This window comes from Arachis ipaensis, chromosome B6 (assembly GCF_059453495.1).
Source record: "Arachis ipaensis isolate K30076 ecotype BB chromosome B6, ASM5945349v1, whole genome shotgun sequence".
Lineage (NCBI taxonomy): Eukaryota > Viridiplantae > Streptophyta > Magnoliopsida > Fabales > Fabaceae > Arachis > Arachis ipaensis.
This window is the reverse complement of record NC_142441.1, coordinates 138751894-138767421: the sequence shown is the minus strand read 5'-3', so window position 1 is coordinate 138767421 and position 15528 is coordinate 138751894. Positions and strand designations below refer to the sequence as shown.

The following is a 15528-nucleotide window of genomic DNA, read 5'->3' as shown; positions in this document are numbered from 1 at the left end:
TGGTTAATGTGGAGTGGCTAGAAGCGTTTCCAGAAACTCGGTTACGAGGGGGGCCAAGGGGATTGTCAGATCATTGCCCCATAATACTGGAGGACAAAAAGCTGAGGGGAGGTCCAAGGCCGTTCCGAAGTCTAGATTCGTGGTTTACACATGATGGATTTCTCAGTATGGTTAAAGAGGAATGGAGAGGTTTGGGGGAGATACAGTTCACAGATAAGTTGAACGCACTAACAATACCGCTAGGGAGATGTGATGAACGGATTTTTGCTAGTAAAGAATTCACAATAAATTCCCGTTGCAAGTATAGTTTCTAAACCAACAATAATCCTTTCATACAAAAATTTGGTTGTCATTAAAACAAACCCAAAAAAATTAAACCGAAGTATTTAAACCTCAGGTCATCTCTCAAGGAATTGCAGGGAAGTGTAGTTATAATTGGTTATGGAAAAGTATCTTTTTGGATTTTTGAAATAAGGAACAAGAAAAGTTGCAAGAAATTAAATTAATAACTAAGAAAACTCTTGGCAAGGTATGAAAATTAGACGTCCTATCCTAGTTATCCTTATCAATTGTGATGAGAATTGTCCATTGCTACCACTTAGTTAACCTCTAACTATGAAGGAAGGTCAAGTGGATGAATCAATTTGATTCCTCAAGTCCTAGTCAACTCCTAAGGAAAGACTAGCTTTAGAGGGGTCCAAATCAACTAGCAACTTTGAATTATCAATCAACAAAAAGAGTTTGATAACTCAAGAGTCTCCAATTACTCAACCAAAGCCAAAAGGAGAGAAATCTACTCTAAATCCCAACCAAGCATTTTATCAAACACTTGGAAGGCATAACATAAAGACCTAGAAATTAATAAGAGATAATAAAACCTAAACAACCAATTGAAAGTATCAATAACATAAATTGAAGAAAGCAATCATAAATATAAAATACCTCAAATTGCATTAAATAGAGAATTAAATCTAACATGAGAATCCATAAACTAAAATAGCAACATAAAGAGATCAACAAGAAAAATAGATAACTAAAGTGCTAGAGCTAATAAGAGTAGAAAAAAACTAAATTAAAGTAAAATAGAAATCTGAAATTGAGAAGAATTAAAGCTAAGAATCCTAATACCTAGAGAGAGGCTCTCTCCTCTCTCTCTCTCTCTCTAGAAACTACTTCTAAAACCTAAAATTATGTGAATGAAAGTTGTGTGAATGAATGAATGATTCCCCCACTCTGCAGCCTCTAATTTGTGTTTTCTGGGCCGAGAACTGGGTAAAAAACAGCCCAGAAATCGCTGGGGGCAAATTCTGATACGCTGAATTTTTGCAGATGCACGCGTGTGCGCCGCTTATCTGCTGAGCAACCATGGCAAATTATATATCATTTCGAAGTTCCAGATGTTAGCTTTCCAACTCAACTGGAACCGCCTCATTTGGACCTCTGTAGCTCAAGTTATGATAGATTTAGTACGAAGAGGTTAGGTTGGACAGCTTAGCAATTCCTTCAATTTCTTGTATTACTTCCACTTTTGCATGCTTCCTTTCTGTTCTCTAAGCCATTCCTGCCCTATAAATCCTGAAAACACTTAACACACATATCACGACATCGAATGGTAATAAGAGAGGATTAATAATTAGTAATTTTAAGGCCAAAGAAGCATGTTTTTAATCAAAGCACAGAATTAGGAAGGAAAATGTAAAACATGCAAATTATATGAATAAGTGAGCAAAGAATTGATAAAAACCACTCAAATTAGCACAATAAAAACCATAAAATAGTGGTTTATCAAGATGACACAAGGCTAATTTTGGGGAGATGGACAGTAAGATCACAAAGTTTGAGGAAGAAATCAAGAGAGTTGATGATATGGTTAGCAATGGAGTATATGATACCACGATGGAGGCTAGAAGAAAGGTGCTGGTTACTTGTTGTGATAGATGGTATGTAAGGAAGGAAATGCATTGGAAACAGATGTCTCGGTCTCGGCACGCGAAAGAGATGGACAAAAATACAAGATACTTTCACAATATGGCTTCAGCAAGAAGATGGAACAATAAGATTGATACACTGGTGATAAACGGTAGAACGGTCAGAAATCAAGTGAGAATCAAGATAGCCATCAGAGAGTTTTACAAGGAATTATATCATCAGGAAGCTACTCCAATGATGGGCTTTAGAGATGGTCTGGTGGGAAAGATAGATGAGGAAGATGCTGTAACCTTAGAGAGGATGCCGTCAGCTGAGGAGATCAGAGAGGCTGTGTGGGACTGCGAATCCTCTAAGGTGCCAGGCTGTGATGGGTACAACATGAACTTCATTAAGAGATGCTGGGATGAGATTGGACCTGAATTTACGACAACAGTGATGGGGTTCTTTAATTCTTCCAGGTTACTGACTGATAGTAATATTGCTTGGGTGGCATTGGCTCCAAAGTTTGTTGGTGCAAAGGAGATCAAAGACTTGAGACCTATTAGTATGGTGGGGTGCGTCTACAAGGTCATCTCAAAGGTGCTAGTCAGGAGGATCAGATCAGTGATGCTAGGGTTAATAGGGGAGACTCAGAGTGCGTTCGTCAAGGGAAGGAAAATACACGATGGGGCACTTATTGCATGTAAAATAGTAAACTGGCTTAAACAGAGAAAAAAGGAAGCAGCAATAATCAAGCTAGATTTCCAAAAAGTATATGACAGAGTCAAATGGAGCTTTGTGGACTTGGTATTACAAAAGATGGGCTTCGGACATAAATGGAGAGCATGGGTTATGGAGTGTGTGGCCATTGCATCTATGTCAGTATTGATAAATGGGTCACCATCTAAGCCTTTCAAAATGGAAAGAGGTTTGAGACAAGGTGACCCGCTTTCTCCCTTCTTATTTGTACTGGCTATGGATGTGCTACATTGAATAGTTGGAGAGGCGATCAGGAATGGACGTATATTACCGTTGTTAGTGGGTAAGGATAGCATAGAATTGTCGCACCTTCAGTTTGATGATGATACTATTCTATTTTGCCCACCAGAAGAGGAGACTATTAAGAATTATAAGCGACTTCTGTGATGTTTTGAGTTGATGTCAGACCTCTATATTAATTTTGATTTCGATTAATTGTGAAAAGCAGTAGACACAGCGTATGTGTAACCTTTTGGGTTGTAAGGGGGACACTCTCCCAGTTAAATACCTTGGGATATCCTTAGGAGCAAACCCGAGGATGGCGAAGACTTGGAAGCCTATTCTGGACAAAGTGGAGGAAAAACTAAGCTTGTGGAAAGCTACGGTGCTAAACAAAGCTAGAAAGTTGGTGCTCATCAAATCAGTATTGAACAGTTTGCCAGTGTACTATTTGAGTCTATTTAAGATGCCGAAAGCTGTTGCTGAGAAGTTGATTTCACTATAGAGAAGATTCATATAGAGTAAGGAAGATGGTAGGAATGGTATGGCATTAGTTAGATGGGAAATGGTACATGCTCCAAAGAAACTAGGTGGCTTGGGAGTTGGCGATGCAATTATTCGGAACTCAGCATTGTTGTTTAAGTGGTGGTGGCAGTTTACAAAGGAAGAGTGCCCGTTGTGGAAGAAAATTGTATGTTCATGTAATAATCTGAATCCCAATGATCTACTGTCAACTCAAGCACTATCTACAAGAGGAGGCCCATGGAAGGATATATGCCAGTTGCACATCATGAATGAACGTATAAGGGATAAGATGGTTACAAGTTTGTCCATGGAGATTGGTGATGGGCGACGGACTCGGTTTTGGGAGGATGTATGGCTACTATGTGGATCTTTGAAAGACCAGTTCCTGAGGCTTTTCTCTGTTTCAAACTAATATGGATACGTTATTGGGGACTGTGGGTTTTGGAATGGGATAGAGTGGTTTTGGAATTTCTAATGGAGGCACGAGCTTTTTTAGTGGGAATTGGAGCTTCTAAGTCAATTACATGAGGCTTTGAGACCGGTGAAATTAGTAATAATAGAGAGGATCGAGTGGTTTGGAAATATGATAGGCAAGGTGCTTTTTCAACTAACTCATTTGTGCAGGTGATGCAGGTTGAAGCACTCCCAGAGGTGGTAACCAGCTACAGCTTCACAAGGACCATTTGGAAAGGTTTGGTTCCACCAAGAGTGGAGCTTTTTGCTTAGTTTGTTTTAATAGGCAGGGTGAACACTAAGGAAAGGCTGAGCTGGTTTGGAATTATCAGACAGGAAGATACTATATGCGTGCTATGTAATAATGAATTGGAACATGTATATCACTTGTTTCTAGGCTGTGCATTTACGTGGTAGGTGTGGAGTGCTTGGATATCAGGATTCGGTTGTCAATGGTTTTATCCGGGTTCGATGAAAGAGCACTTTCTCAGTTGGACAGAGGAATCGAGGAGTAAGGAGGATCGTAAGCAGCGGCTGAGGTGCTTTTGTGCGGTCATTTGGAATATATGGATGGAAAGGAATAACAGGATTCTCCAGAATCAAAGCAGATGTGTTGAAGAAGTCATTAACATGACCGTGAGAAGCGTTAATGAGTGGAGTGGTGTTGATCCCTTTTGTTGTTGATGGCTATGCCGAAGATGACATGGGGAGTTTATGTGTTTGATTTAGTTATTTAAGTAGGCGTATGCTGCTTGTCTAGCTCTGTTCGCTCCACTGTATTGTGTTGAGCTCTTACTTTCAAAAAAAAAAAGATGACAAATAGAGTTGTTGTTAGTTAAGTTAATCTTTATTTAAGTGATTATCCACGGCTTATCTCTTTTACCAGAAGATACTATTTGTTGACCATTGAATAAGAAGGTAATAAGTGCCTATCACATTACATAACAGAATTTTCACCAACTATAAAAAGCCACCAAAGAAATATACTCACAACTCAACTTAGTATAACAAAAAAATAATGTTCCATAACCAATAAAATTTATTATTTTTAATTAATATTAGTAAATATTTTAAAGTTTAAGTACTAAATTTTAAATTTTAAATACTAAAATTAACTCCTAACAATATAAAAATAAAATGTTAGCTAACAGTATTAACTAATATTAATAAAAATTATCTTTAACATTTCTCGCAAGAAAATATATGCAAATAATTTTTATGATTCACATGTATTAATTATTTGGATTTAATTTATATAATAAATATCACTATGAATTAGATTTTTATAGACATCCAACTAACATATCAATACATCAGCAAATAAATTTCACATAACCACCGATTATAGCTTGAAAGGCTCATGAATACTATAAATATATTTGATTAGACAAAAATAGAAAATTATTAAATGGTATCAATACATAAGAATTAAAATAATCTAAATTAAGATAGTTAATATAAGGATCCAAAATGACAGCAATCATGTTAACATATGTAGGTATTTGAGTACATATTCGTTGTGACAGAGTAATAACGGAAAGTAGGAAAGGAAATAAAAAGAAGGGAGAGTAATCTAGTTGCAAGTTCACATCAACATAAAACTGATCCTTCATAAAAAAAACAAATGTTGTTATCATATATATGCCCATCGACTTTTAAGGGAACAAGAAATCCAACAAAATTTTTAAATTTAACAACTTTATTATCTATAAAACTATGTTAGATCTCACGCATTAACATGTAATTTACAACTAGTTGATAAAAGCAAGCTAGCAATGGTGGCTGATATGTGCGTGTCGATTAAAGCAGGAAGCTCTGATTATTTGGAGAAACATCCAGAGCGCAGAATATCATTTTCCCAAAATTTTTACATTATTGGAGTTACTTTTGCAGCTGGTATTGGTGGCCTTCTATTTGGTTATGATACTGGTACAGTATACATATATGCGTATTGTCTACCATTTCATTAATTAAGAAAAAAAAAAGAAAGAAATGAAATAGCATATATTTTGTTTTCATTTGTAGGTGTGATATCTGGCACTCTCTTGTACATAAAAGATGATTTTGAAGTTGTAAAGAACAGTAGTTTTCTTCAGGTAAAAGAGAGAGTGTCTTTTTGTTCATTTTCTTTTAATTTGGTAGCTTGTAATTGTGACCATATAGTTATATGAAACGCAATATGTTCTGGTAGGAAAATTGGTAGGTGGTACGCAATACATCACATTTAAAATTTTTAATGGGAAAAGTATATATATAGCATTCGACAACAAAGATAAATTGTGAATTCACATAACTATGACTATGACACAGTAGGACTAGAGTAGAGTGCCATTTTGCAGCAATTATATGTTCTCATTTTGTTATGTTTGCAGGAACTAATAGTTGCCATGGCCTTAATTGGTGCAATTTTCGGTGCCGCCATTGGTGGTTACATTAATGATTCTTTAGGGCGTAAGGCTGCCACTATTGTGGCAGATATTTGTTTCGCAGTAGGATCACTCTTGATCGCCGTCGCACCAAATCCCACTCTTATCATAGTTGGCCGGTTTTTTGTTGGCCTAGGTGTAGGTTTTGCCTCTGTTACTGCTCCTATGTATATCGCAGAAGTATCACCGTCTGAAATAAGAGGTGGATTAGTTAGTGTCAATTGTCTTATGATCACAACTGGCCAATTTCTTTCCTTTGTCATCAATTATGGTTTGACTAGAGTAAGCATATCCAACTCTTTAGCTAACAATACCAATAGTAATAATTTTGTCTTCGTCCATCTTGATTTTCTAAGAGCAAAATTATGTGTGCAGGTTCCTGGAACATGGCGTTGGATGCTTGGAATTGCAGGTACACCAGCTGTTATTCAGTTGGTTCTTATGGTCTTTCTTCCTGAGTCCCCCAGATGTCTATATTTGAAGGTAAATGATGATATAAGATCAATGATCATTCATGTGAAGTTCTCTTTATGCAAAAATTATAGGTAATAACTATTAGATAATTTGATATGTTAAACTAAAGTTAATGCTGGAAACCAATTTTTTTTAAACTAACATCAGCCAATTTTGTTATTTTGTTTATCTTAAATTCTAGATCCTAAAACTTAAATTATAAATATAAAATCTAAAGTTGACTAATGTTAGCTAACTAAAAATTAGTTTCCTGTACTTTTTTTCTTAACTAAATTATCATCTAATGATTATCAACTATTATTTTCATATGAAGACAACTTTATGTCATTAGTCACCTATAAAGTTTGGGTAAAATAAATCCTTATATTGATTTTTTTTTGTACAATAATTAAAAGCTTAGTTACTTTTAACTTGCAGAATAGGAAGGAGGAGGCCACCAATGTTCTTTCTAGGATATACCCATCTCCTCGGTTGGAGGACGAAATAGATATTCTTGAAGCTCACATGGAGCAAGAACAAAAGGATAAGGTCAAAGTTAAATACAGTGATGTATTTAAGTTGAAAGAAATCAGAGTTGCGTTCATATGTGGCGCTGGACTTCAAGCATTCCAACAACTTACCGGTATTAGTGTTATAATGTACTATAGCCCAACAATCATTCAATTGGCTGGCTTCAAATCAAACGAATCGGCTTTGTTCTTATCCCTCATTGTTTCTGCAATTAATGCCGGTGGCACAATTATTGGCATTTACCTTATTGACATTGTAGGGCGAAAGAAGCTTACACTTAGTAGCTTAATAGGTGTGGTTGGATCGTTAATCCTACTCTCTGCTTCATGTTATGTTAGAGGACATGGCAACCCGGGTTTAGTTTATGGATGGCTTGCTGTTGTGGGTTTGGCTTTGTATATTATATTCTTTGCACCTGGAATGGGTCCTGTTCCTTGGGCTGTGAACACAGAGATATACCCTGAAGAGTTTAGAGGAATATGTGGTGGCATGTCTGCAACAATTAATTGGGTTGGTAGTGTCATCATGTCTATTAGCTTCCTTTCTTTTGTGGATGCTATTGGGCTTGGTGAGAGTTTTATGATTCTTTTGGCTGTTGCTTGTGTTGCAATAGTTTTTGTGATTTTCTATATGCCAGAGACAAAAGGATTGACTTTTGAAGAAGTTTCAAATATTTGGAAGGAGAAAGCCTATGGAAAAGATAAAAACATAGAGAGCATGGTTGAGCAAGCAAGTACATGATCAGCAACTTTTTCCAATACGTTTAAGACTTGTGAAAGCACGAAAAGTCATAAAGTTAAGGTTTGAACATGAAATGAAGAAGAACAAAAAATAAAAGGAGAAGAAATGAAAGATGCAACATATATGTGCATGCGCATGTGTCTGTGTCCTTACTGGTAGCTTTGGCCAAAGAGTTCAAAATACCATCCCTATGATTGGCTATATAGTTGATCAGGATCATGTCTTCTTCCATGGTCCATGGCCCTTTTCTCACTTCCAAATCTTGAGACATGTTGAGAGAGTGAGAGAGATTTCGGAGGGGGTGTTAAGGAAGAAGACTCTAGTGACGTGTGTGACAAGCAATGTAGAGTTAGTTTGCATTACAGAGTTAGTTAGATGAAGTGAGAATCTGTTATAGGATCAGTTGAGTGTTAGTTATTGATGTGTTTCTCTATCTTTCACTCGTAGTGTGTAAATAAGTAAGGAAGCTTCATATGTAAATTAATACATTCTTCCAACATCAATTCAATTTAATATTTAGTTCATTCTCTTAGCTTTCTTTCTAGTTTTCTTTCTAGTTTTCATACTCTTGATGTGTTTTCATGCTATGGTTTCTAGTTCCTCCCAGTATATACTTGGCTATTTTCGACCATGTACAGTCATTATGATTTGATTAATTTATTATGGACAAAAAATGTCATTTTATTACATTAGAATGAACTCAAATCTTATCCAAAAATATTTGATTGATAAATTTTACAAAGATATAAAATAAATAGTTTAATTTTGATGTATTAATATTATATAACATTTAATTTTATATAGTCATATAATCAAATCTGTTAATTTGGATAACTATTCACACCCTCAATGTAAAAAGTAAGTATTTTTACTAACGTCGTATTATGTTACTGTACACATATGTAAAACTACTTTATTAAGAACGAAGGCTACGATAGTTATACAATGTTAACAATATTTAAAAGGTGGTGTTAAAATTAAAATAATATTTTTAATATTAATAAATATTTTTAATTTGAAAAAAATATTATATTACAAAAATATAAAAATGTGTTACTTTAAATACTATATATTTATATATATCAACCTTGCTATATATAAAAAATAAAAAATTATATTTTTATAAATTATCTTTCATATTTTTGTGATCAATCTCTAAATTAAAAATATTAAATTTATATATTTATGATACTAAAATTGTTTAACACCACTTATATATATATATATATATATATATATATATATATATATATATATATATATATATATATATATATATATATATATATATATATATATATATATATATGATGTCATATTGTACAAGGATAGTTGAAAATCAATGTTAGAATAAATACATAAATGATCTCTTCTACTATGACTAATTTTTTAATTACATGACACAAATATAAAAGATGAGATCCACCTCTTCATCTCTCACTTTTTAGACAAATCAGATACAATTATACAAATTTTTTAAGAACCAAACAAATTTTCTACATAAATATGTGTCAAGAGAGTGTCTACTACTAGTGTGTGGGGTTGAGAGAAAACTAGTTAGTTAAAACATGTGCAATGATTTCTTGAAAAAGAAGGTATGAATTGAATTTAAAATGTACTAATTTAATCCTACTCTCTGTTTCATGTCATGTTAGAGGACATGGCAACCCGAGTTTAGTTTATGGATGACTTGCTATTGCGGGTTTGGCTTTGTATATTATATTCTTTGCAACTGGAATGGGTCTTGTTCCTTGGGCTGTGAACACTGAGATATACCTTGAAGAGTTTAGAGGAATTTGTGGTGGCATGTCTGCAATAATTGTCATCATGTCTATTAACTTCCTTTCTTTTGTGGATGCGATTGGGCTTGGTGAGTTTTATGATTCTTTTGGCTGTTGCTTGTGTTGCAATAGTTTTTGTGATTTTCTGCATACCAAAGACAAAAAGGTTGACTTTTGAAGAAGTTTCAAATATTTGGAAGGAGAAAGCTTATGAAAAAAATAATAATATAAAGAGAATAGTTGAGCAAGCAAGTACATGATCAACAACTTTTTCCAATACGCCTAAAACTTGTGAAAGCACAAAAAGTCATAAAGCTAGGGTTTGAACATGAAATGAAGAAGAATAAAAAATAAAAGGAGAAGAAATGAAAAATGCAATATATATGTACGTGCACATGTGTCAGCGTGCTTACTGGCAGCTTTAGCCAAAGAAAAGGAGGAAACGTTAATGGAGAAGACAGTGATGAGTGGTGACATGTGTGATATGCAATAGAGTTAGTTAACATTACAGAGTTAGTTAGATGAAGTGAGAATCTGTTATAGGATCAATTAAGTGTTAGCTATTGATGAGTTATCCTTCATTCTTAGTGTGTAGATAAGTGAGGTAGCTTCAAGTGTAAACTAATTCATTCCACTATCAATTCAATTTCATATTCTAAGTTCATTCTATTAACTTTCTCTTTGGTTTTAATCTCTTTCAATACCTTTACATATTATCAGAGTTGGTCATGATCAATCATGGCCTTAACTCTCATCATCATTATTATCGTTGCTAAGAACACCTTGGTTCCTCTACTGATAAGCAATAGTATTTTTTAACAATAAAACAAAAGGTTATGCCACAATGATGAAATTGAATATTTTCAGCACATGAAGAATGTATGTAAATAGACTTGTATTTAGACGTGTGTTATCAGTGACGGATTGAGGTTCAAAGGAGGAGGACACTTGCCCTCACTAAGTTTTGAAAAAAAAAAAGTAATAGTTTTATACAAATATATATTATTGTCCGCAGTATAATTATATTTTTACCTCCATAAAAAATTATAAAATTTTATTTTGAGATTTATAATAAATTTTTTTATTAAATTTAACATGTAACAATATTTATTTTGTTAAATTTGATTTAATATCAAAATTAAAATTAATTAAATAAATTAACTCAATAAAAAATTAATGAATAGTGATAATATTTTTTTGAAATTAATAAATTAATTAATTATCAAACTAAATATTAGTTTTCTAAATATAAGTAAAACTACTAGTATTTTTTGTCTTCAAAAATTAGTTGAGATAAAAAAGAATAATATCTATTTCTTAATTAATAATTTTATTTTAAAATTATATAATATTTTTTTAATCTTAACTCTGAAATAAGTTTGCTTGTAACAACTATTTTGGGTGAAACAGTATTTTATGTCATAAATATTGTAACAAATAAATTTTTTAATTGAATGGGAGGTAATTAATATTTCAAAATTGTAATGAATAGTAGAATAATTGTTTAAAAATATGAAAGTTAATTTTGATATATTAAAATATATATATATTTTTTACATAGTCATTCCATCATATTTATTCTTTTAGATAAATATTTACATAATGAATGTAAAAGATTTTTTTTTTACATTACAATACATAATTGAATGGATGCATAAAATCTTTAATTTGATAATATATCAAAATTAAATTAAAAAATATAAAAATATTTAATTATTTTGAAAAGAAAGAGAACAAATTTATTGTAAATTAAGTTTTTATTATTTTATAGCAACATATCTTTTATATATATAGGTTTAACTTTTTCTGGTATTTATATATAATTTTAGTTTCTAATTATAAATACTAGTATATCAATAGACAAATATATGTCGATTGATTCGCTCTTTTATTATTAAATGTGTATAAAAATAAAATTAGTTAGGATAACAAGTTATTTATAATTTAATTATGAGATTTTAAGTTTAAGTTTTAGAAATAGAAAAAATATTTTTTATAAATTGTATTTAATGAATAGCATGTTAAAAATAATAGTTTACAGTAACTCTTGTAAATTTTCATATCTTTATTATATTTTTAGTATAATTAATAATATTTAATAAAATTTATTTTAGTATATATTTTTATTCTCACTGTTAAAATTTTTTAAATTCGTCAATACATGTTATTTTGACTGAAATAGGCTTTGCATGATTTTGCAAAAACTCAGAAAGTTGAACAATATAATAGTTTTTTTAAGGAATTTCTTTACTCTACTAACTACAATTAAGGGTAATAATGTATTTGGTTAATATATTTTTATTTAAAAATATTGTGAGCTTGAAATGAAATAAATGGCTTTTTAAAATTTGTTGATTTTTTTCATATAATAATCTATATTTATTAGTTAATAAAATTATTTTTTTAAAAAAAAAGAAAGAATGGGCGTTCGTTTAACTATACTTCTACGTAAACTTTTTCTTTTTTATATTGTATTACTAAATATGAAATCCTCTATAATAAACTAAATTATGTGTTAAATACTGCTATAATCATTTACAAAACGTCAATAACATTTATATTTTTACAATTAAAATAATATTTTTTAAAATCGACGTTTTGTATTTTAATAATTAAAATCATATTTTTTATTACAAAACATCAGTGACATTTTATTTTTTTATAATTAAAAATTTTTTTGTTACAACTATTATTACAATTGTATAAAACACTAAAATAATCAAATGTTTTTATATTTTACATTAAAATTATTCATATATAAAAATTTTAGCCCTTTTACATTGGCTATAATGATCGATAGGATTTTGGATGGAAAGAATTTTGGCTCTATTTTTCGTGAATGTTCATTCGATCAGCGCTAGGAGCTTTAAGCCTTTAACACGTTCATTGGATTGCGATTGCAAATTTGCAATTGTTAAAGGAAAGGCATAGGGTGAGAAAAATTGTCTATTTACATGTTGTATTCTCTGCATAAACAAGAGAAGGACAATTGATCTTTTTATTTGTAAGTACCCTAAGGCCTAAACATTTTCTCGTTCCTCTTTTTTTCTAGGGTGAAGATGGATCGATTTGGATCGAATTTATAGTAAAATTAGAACCGAATTAATTAAAATATAATTGGTTTGATTTGGTTTGGATTTGTATTTTTTTTTGTATATGTACCCAAACCAAACCAAATCGATTAAGAACAGATTGGTTCGGTTCAGGTAATTGGGTATTCGATGACTTTAAAATTCATAAAAAAAATTAAATTTTTATCTTAAAAATTCAACAAGTACAATAAACATGTAACATTAATAGAAATAATCCAAACATATTAAACACCAAATACATTAAAAACTAAACTCATTGAAATCCAAACATATTAATAATGAATAATCATTGTTTAATAGAAAATCCATATATTTTATTTATTTATTTATTTAATTAATATATAATCGGGTTTGCGGGTTGGTTCGGGTTCCGCACTCCCAAAACTGATATCCGAACCAATCACTAACAAAAGTTATCGGTTTGGTTCGGGTTGGATCTGATTACCCGTTTATTTTAGAACCAATTTAATTGGTTCGGTTCGAATTCGAACGGTAATCGGATACCTGCTACCCGTCCTCACCCCTATTTTTTTCTTTTAAATATATTATTATTATTATTATTATTATTATTATTATTATTATTATTATTATTATTATTATTATTATTTCACAAATTATTATTAAATAATAAAGATTAATAGTCAAATTAGTCTGTGAAAGATAAAATATTTTTTAAATTCATTTCTAAAATTTTTTTCAATCAAATTAGTTCAAAGATTACAAATTAATTATATTTGTCCTTCAATCACTCTATTAACAATTTTCTTCAAATATTGATATTGTAAAACATTAATTAATAACATATATAATACCTAATATGTCTAATTGGATATTGACTAAATATGTTAATGAAAATTTATTAATTTAGTTATTTTTCTCAATTACAAAAATCTTGTTTTTAATATGAGCTAGTGACTAAATTGATAGATTTTCGTAAATATATTTAGTCAACATCTAATTGAACATGTTATGTGTCATACATGTTATCAGTTAATATTTCACATCATCAATCATTATGAAAATTGTATAAAGGACACATATGATTTATTCGTAATATTTGAAAGACTAATTTAATTAAAAAAATCTTTCAAAGACAAATTCAATATCTTTTCGGACTAATCTAACTATTAATCCTAAATAATAAATATTAAAAGCAAATACTTAACTCCTAGTTTAATAAAAACAAATTTTTGATATCTTTAAATTTGATGTCGAATTTATTGATTTTGGACTCTTGGTAAGTATTAAATATTTAAAAATTATTTATTTTTAGTAAATTAAACGATTATATAAATACCATAACAAGCACCTTTAATAAAATTCGCAGTTAATAATCTAATAAAAGGTAAATCTCATGGAAATAGATTTTATCGAAAAATAGAAAATTTTTTTTGAAATAAATAAAAAAATAATCATCTCTCAAACTAATTTTTTTTATTTTTCGAAATCTATTTTTTTTAGAATTGAAACAAGTTCGCCCATGCATCCGCGAACTTGCAAATTTAGTTAAAATTTGTCCACTACATTAACGAATTTCATTGATATTAATAAATTTGTATTAGTGTGACAAATTTATTCGTACGATTTAAATTATATTAATATATTTTTATTTTTTTATTTAATTTACATGATTTAAAATTTTAAATTATGAAATTTTTATTTAAATAAACATAATTTAAAATAATAATTTAATTTAATTTAATTTAATTTAATAAAAATAAACATAGGTCATTTATTATTATTATTATTATTATTATTATTATTATTATTATTATTATTATTATTATTATTATTATTATTATTCACACAGAGTACATTTTATAAATTTGATAATAAAAATATATTCTCTAATATATAATAATAAAAAATAATTTGATATTTAACAAGTTAAATATTTTAATAATGTATTAGAAGATATAATATTTATATCTTACTTTTATAATTTTTTATTTTAAATTCAATGTTATATATTTTAAAAATTTTATTAAATTAAAAGGAGTTTAAGATTCATCTTCACATAATTTGTCTATTTTAATACAATATTTTTAAAATTATCCATTTGTCTGTGTAAAAGCATGTAATTGATTTATTATATTATTAATTAATTATCCAAAAACTAAATGCCTAGTCCATTGAATAAGTGATTTTATTTATAATTTTTTAATTTAAAAATAATATAAATATATTAATTTTTAATTTAAAATTATCAATTTTAAATGATTAATTTTTTAAATCAAATAAATATAATTAATCATGAGTACAATAATGCGATTGCGTTTATGTTTATGTTTATTTTTATTAAATTAAATTAAATTATTTATTTAAATTATCTTTATTTAAATTTTAAATTAAAAAAATTTATAATTTAAAATTTTAAATGATGTGAATTAAATAAAAATATACTAATATAATATAAAATGTATAAAAATAAGAGCAAATTCACTGTATGAGTGGACGAATTTGTTTCAATCTCACGGAAAAAAAAAATATATATATATATATTTTTAAAAATTTTTCTTTAAAATTGTGGTTGTAGCGAGTTGGAGGCACCGCGAATCACCTTCCTCCATGTCAGTTTCTCACCTGCTGAAAATATTCGGCTTCATCACCTTAGCATTGGCCTAAAAGGAAACCTTGCAG

At 29.7% G+C, this 15528-nt stretch overlaps 1 protein-coding gene across 1 annotated transcript; it reads left to right on the top strand.

Moving 5' to 3' along the window:
* Nucleotides 1-5651: 5651 nt before the first annotated feature.
* On the top strand, nucleotides 5652-8015 carry LOC107624653 (inositol transporter 1-like). Its single transcript, XM_088491680.1, has 5 exons — nucleotides 5652-5793; nucleotides 5890-5960; nucleotides 6237-6572; nucleotides 6666-6773; nucleotides 7182-8015. The coding sequence occupies exons 1-5, from the start codon at nucleotides 5652-5654 to the stop codon at nucleotides 8013-8015; spliced, it is 1491 nt and encodes a 496-aa protein (XP_088347806.1).
* The last annotated feature ends 7513 nt before the right edge of the window (nucleotides 8016-15528 follow it).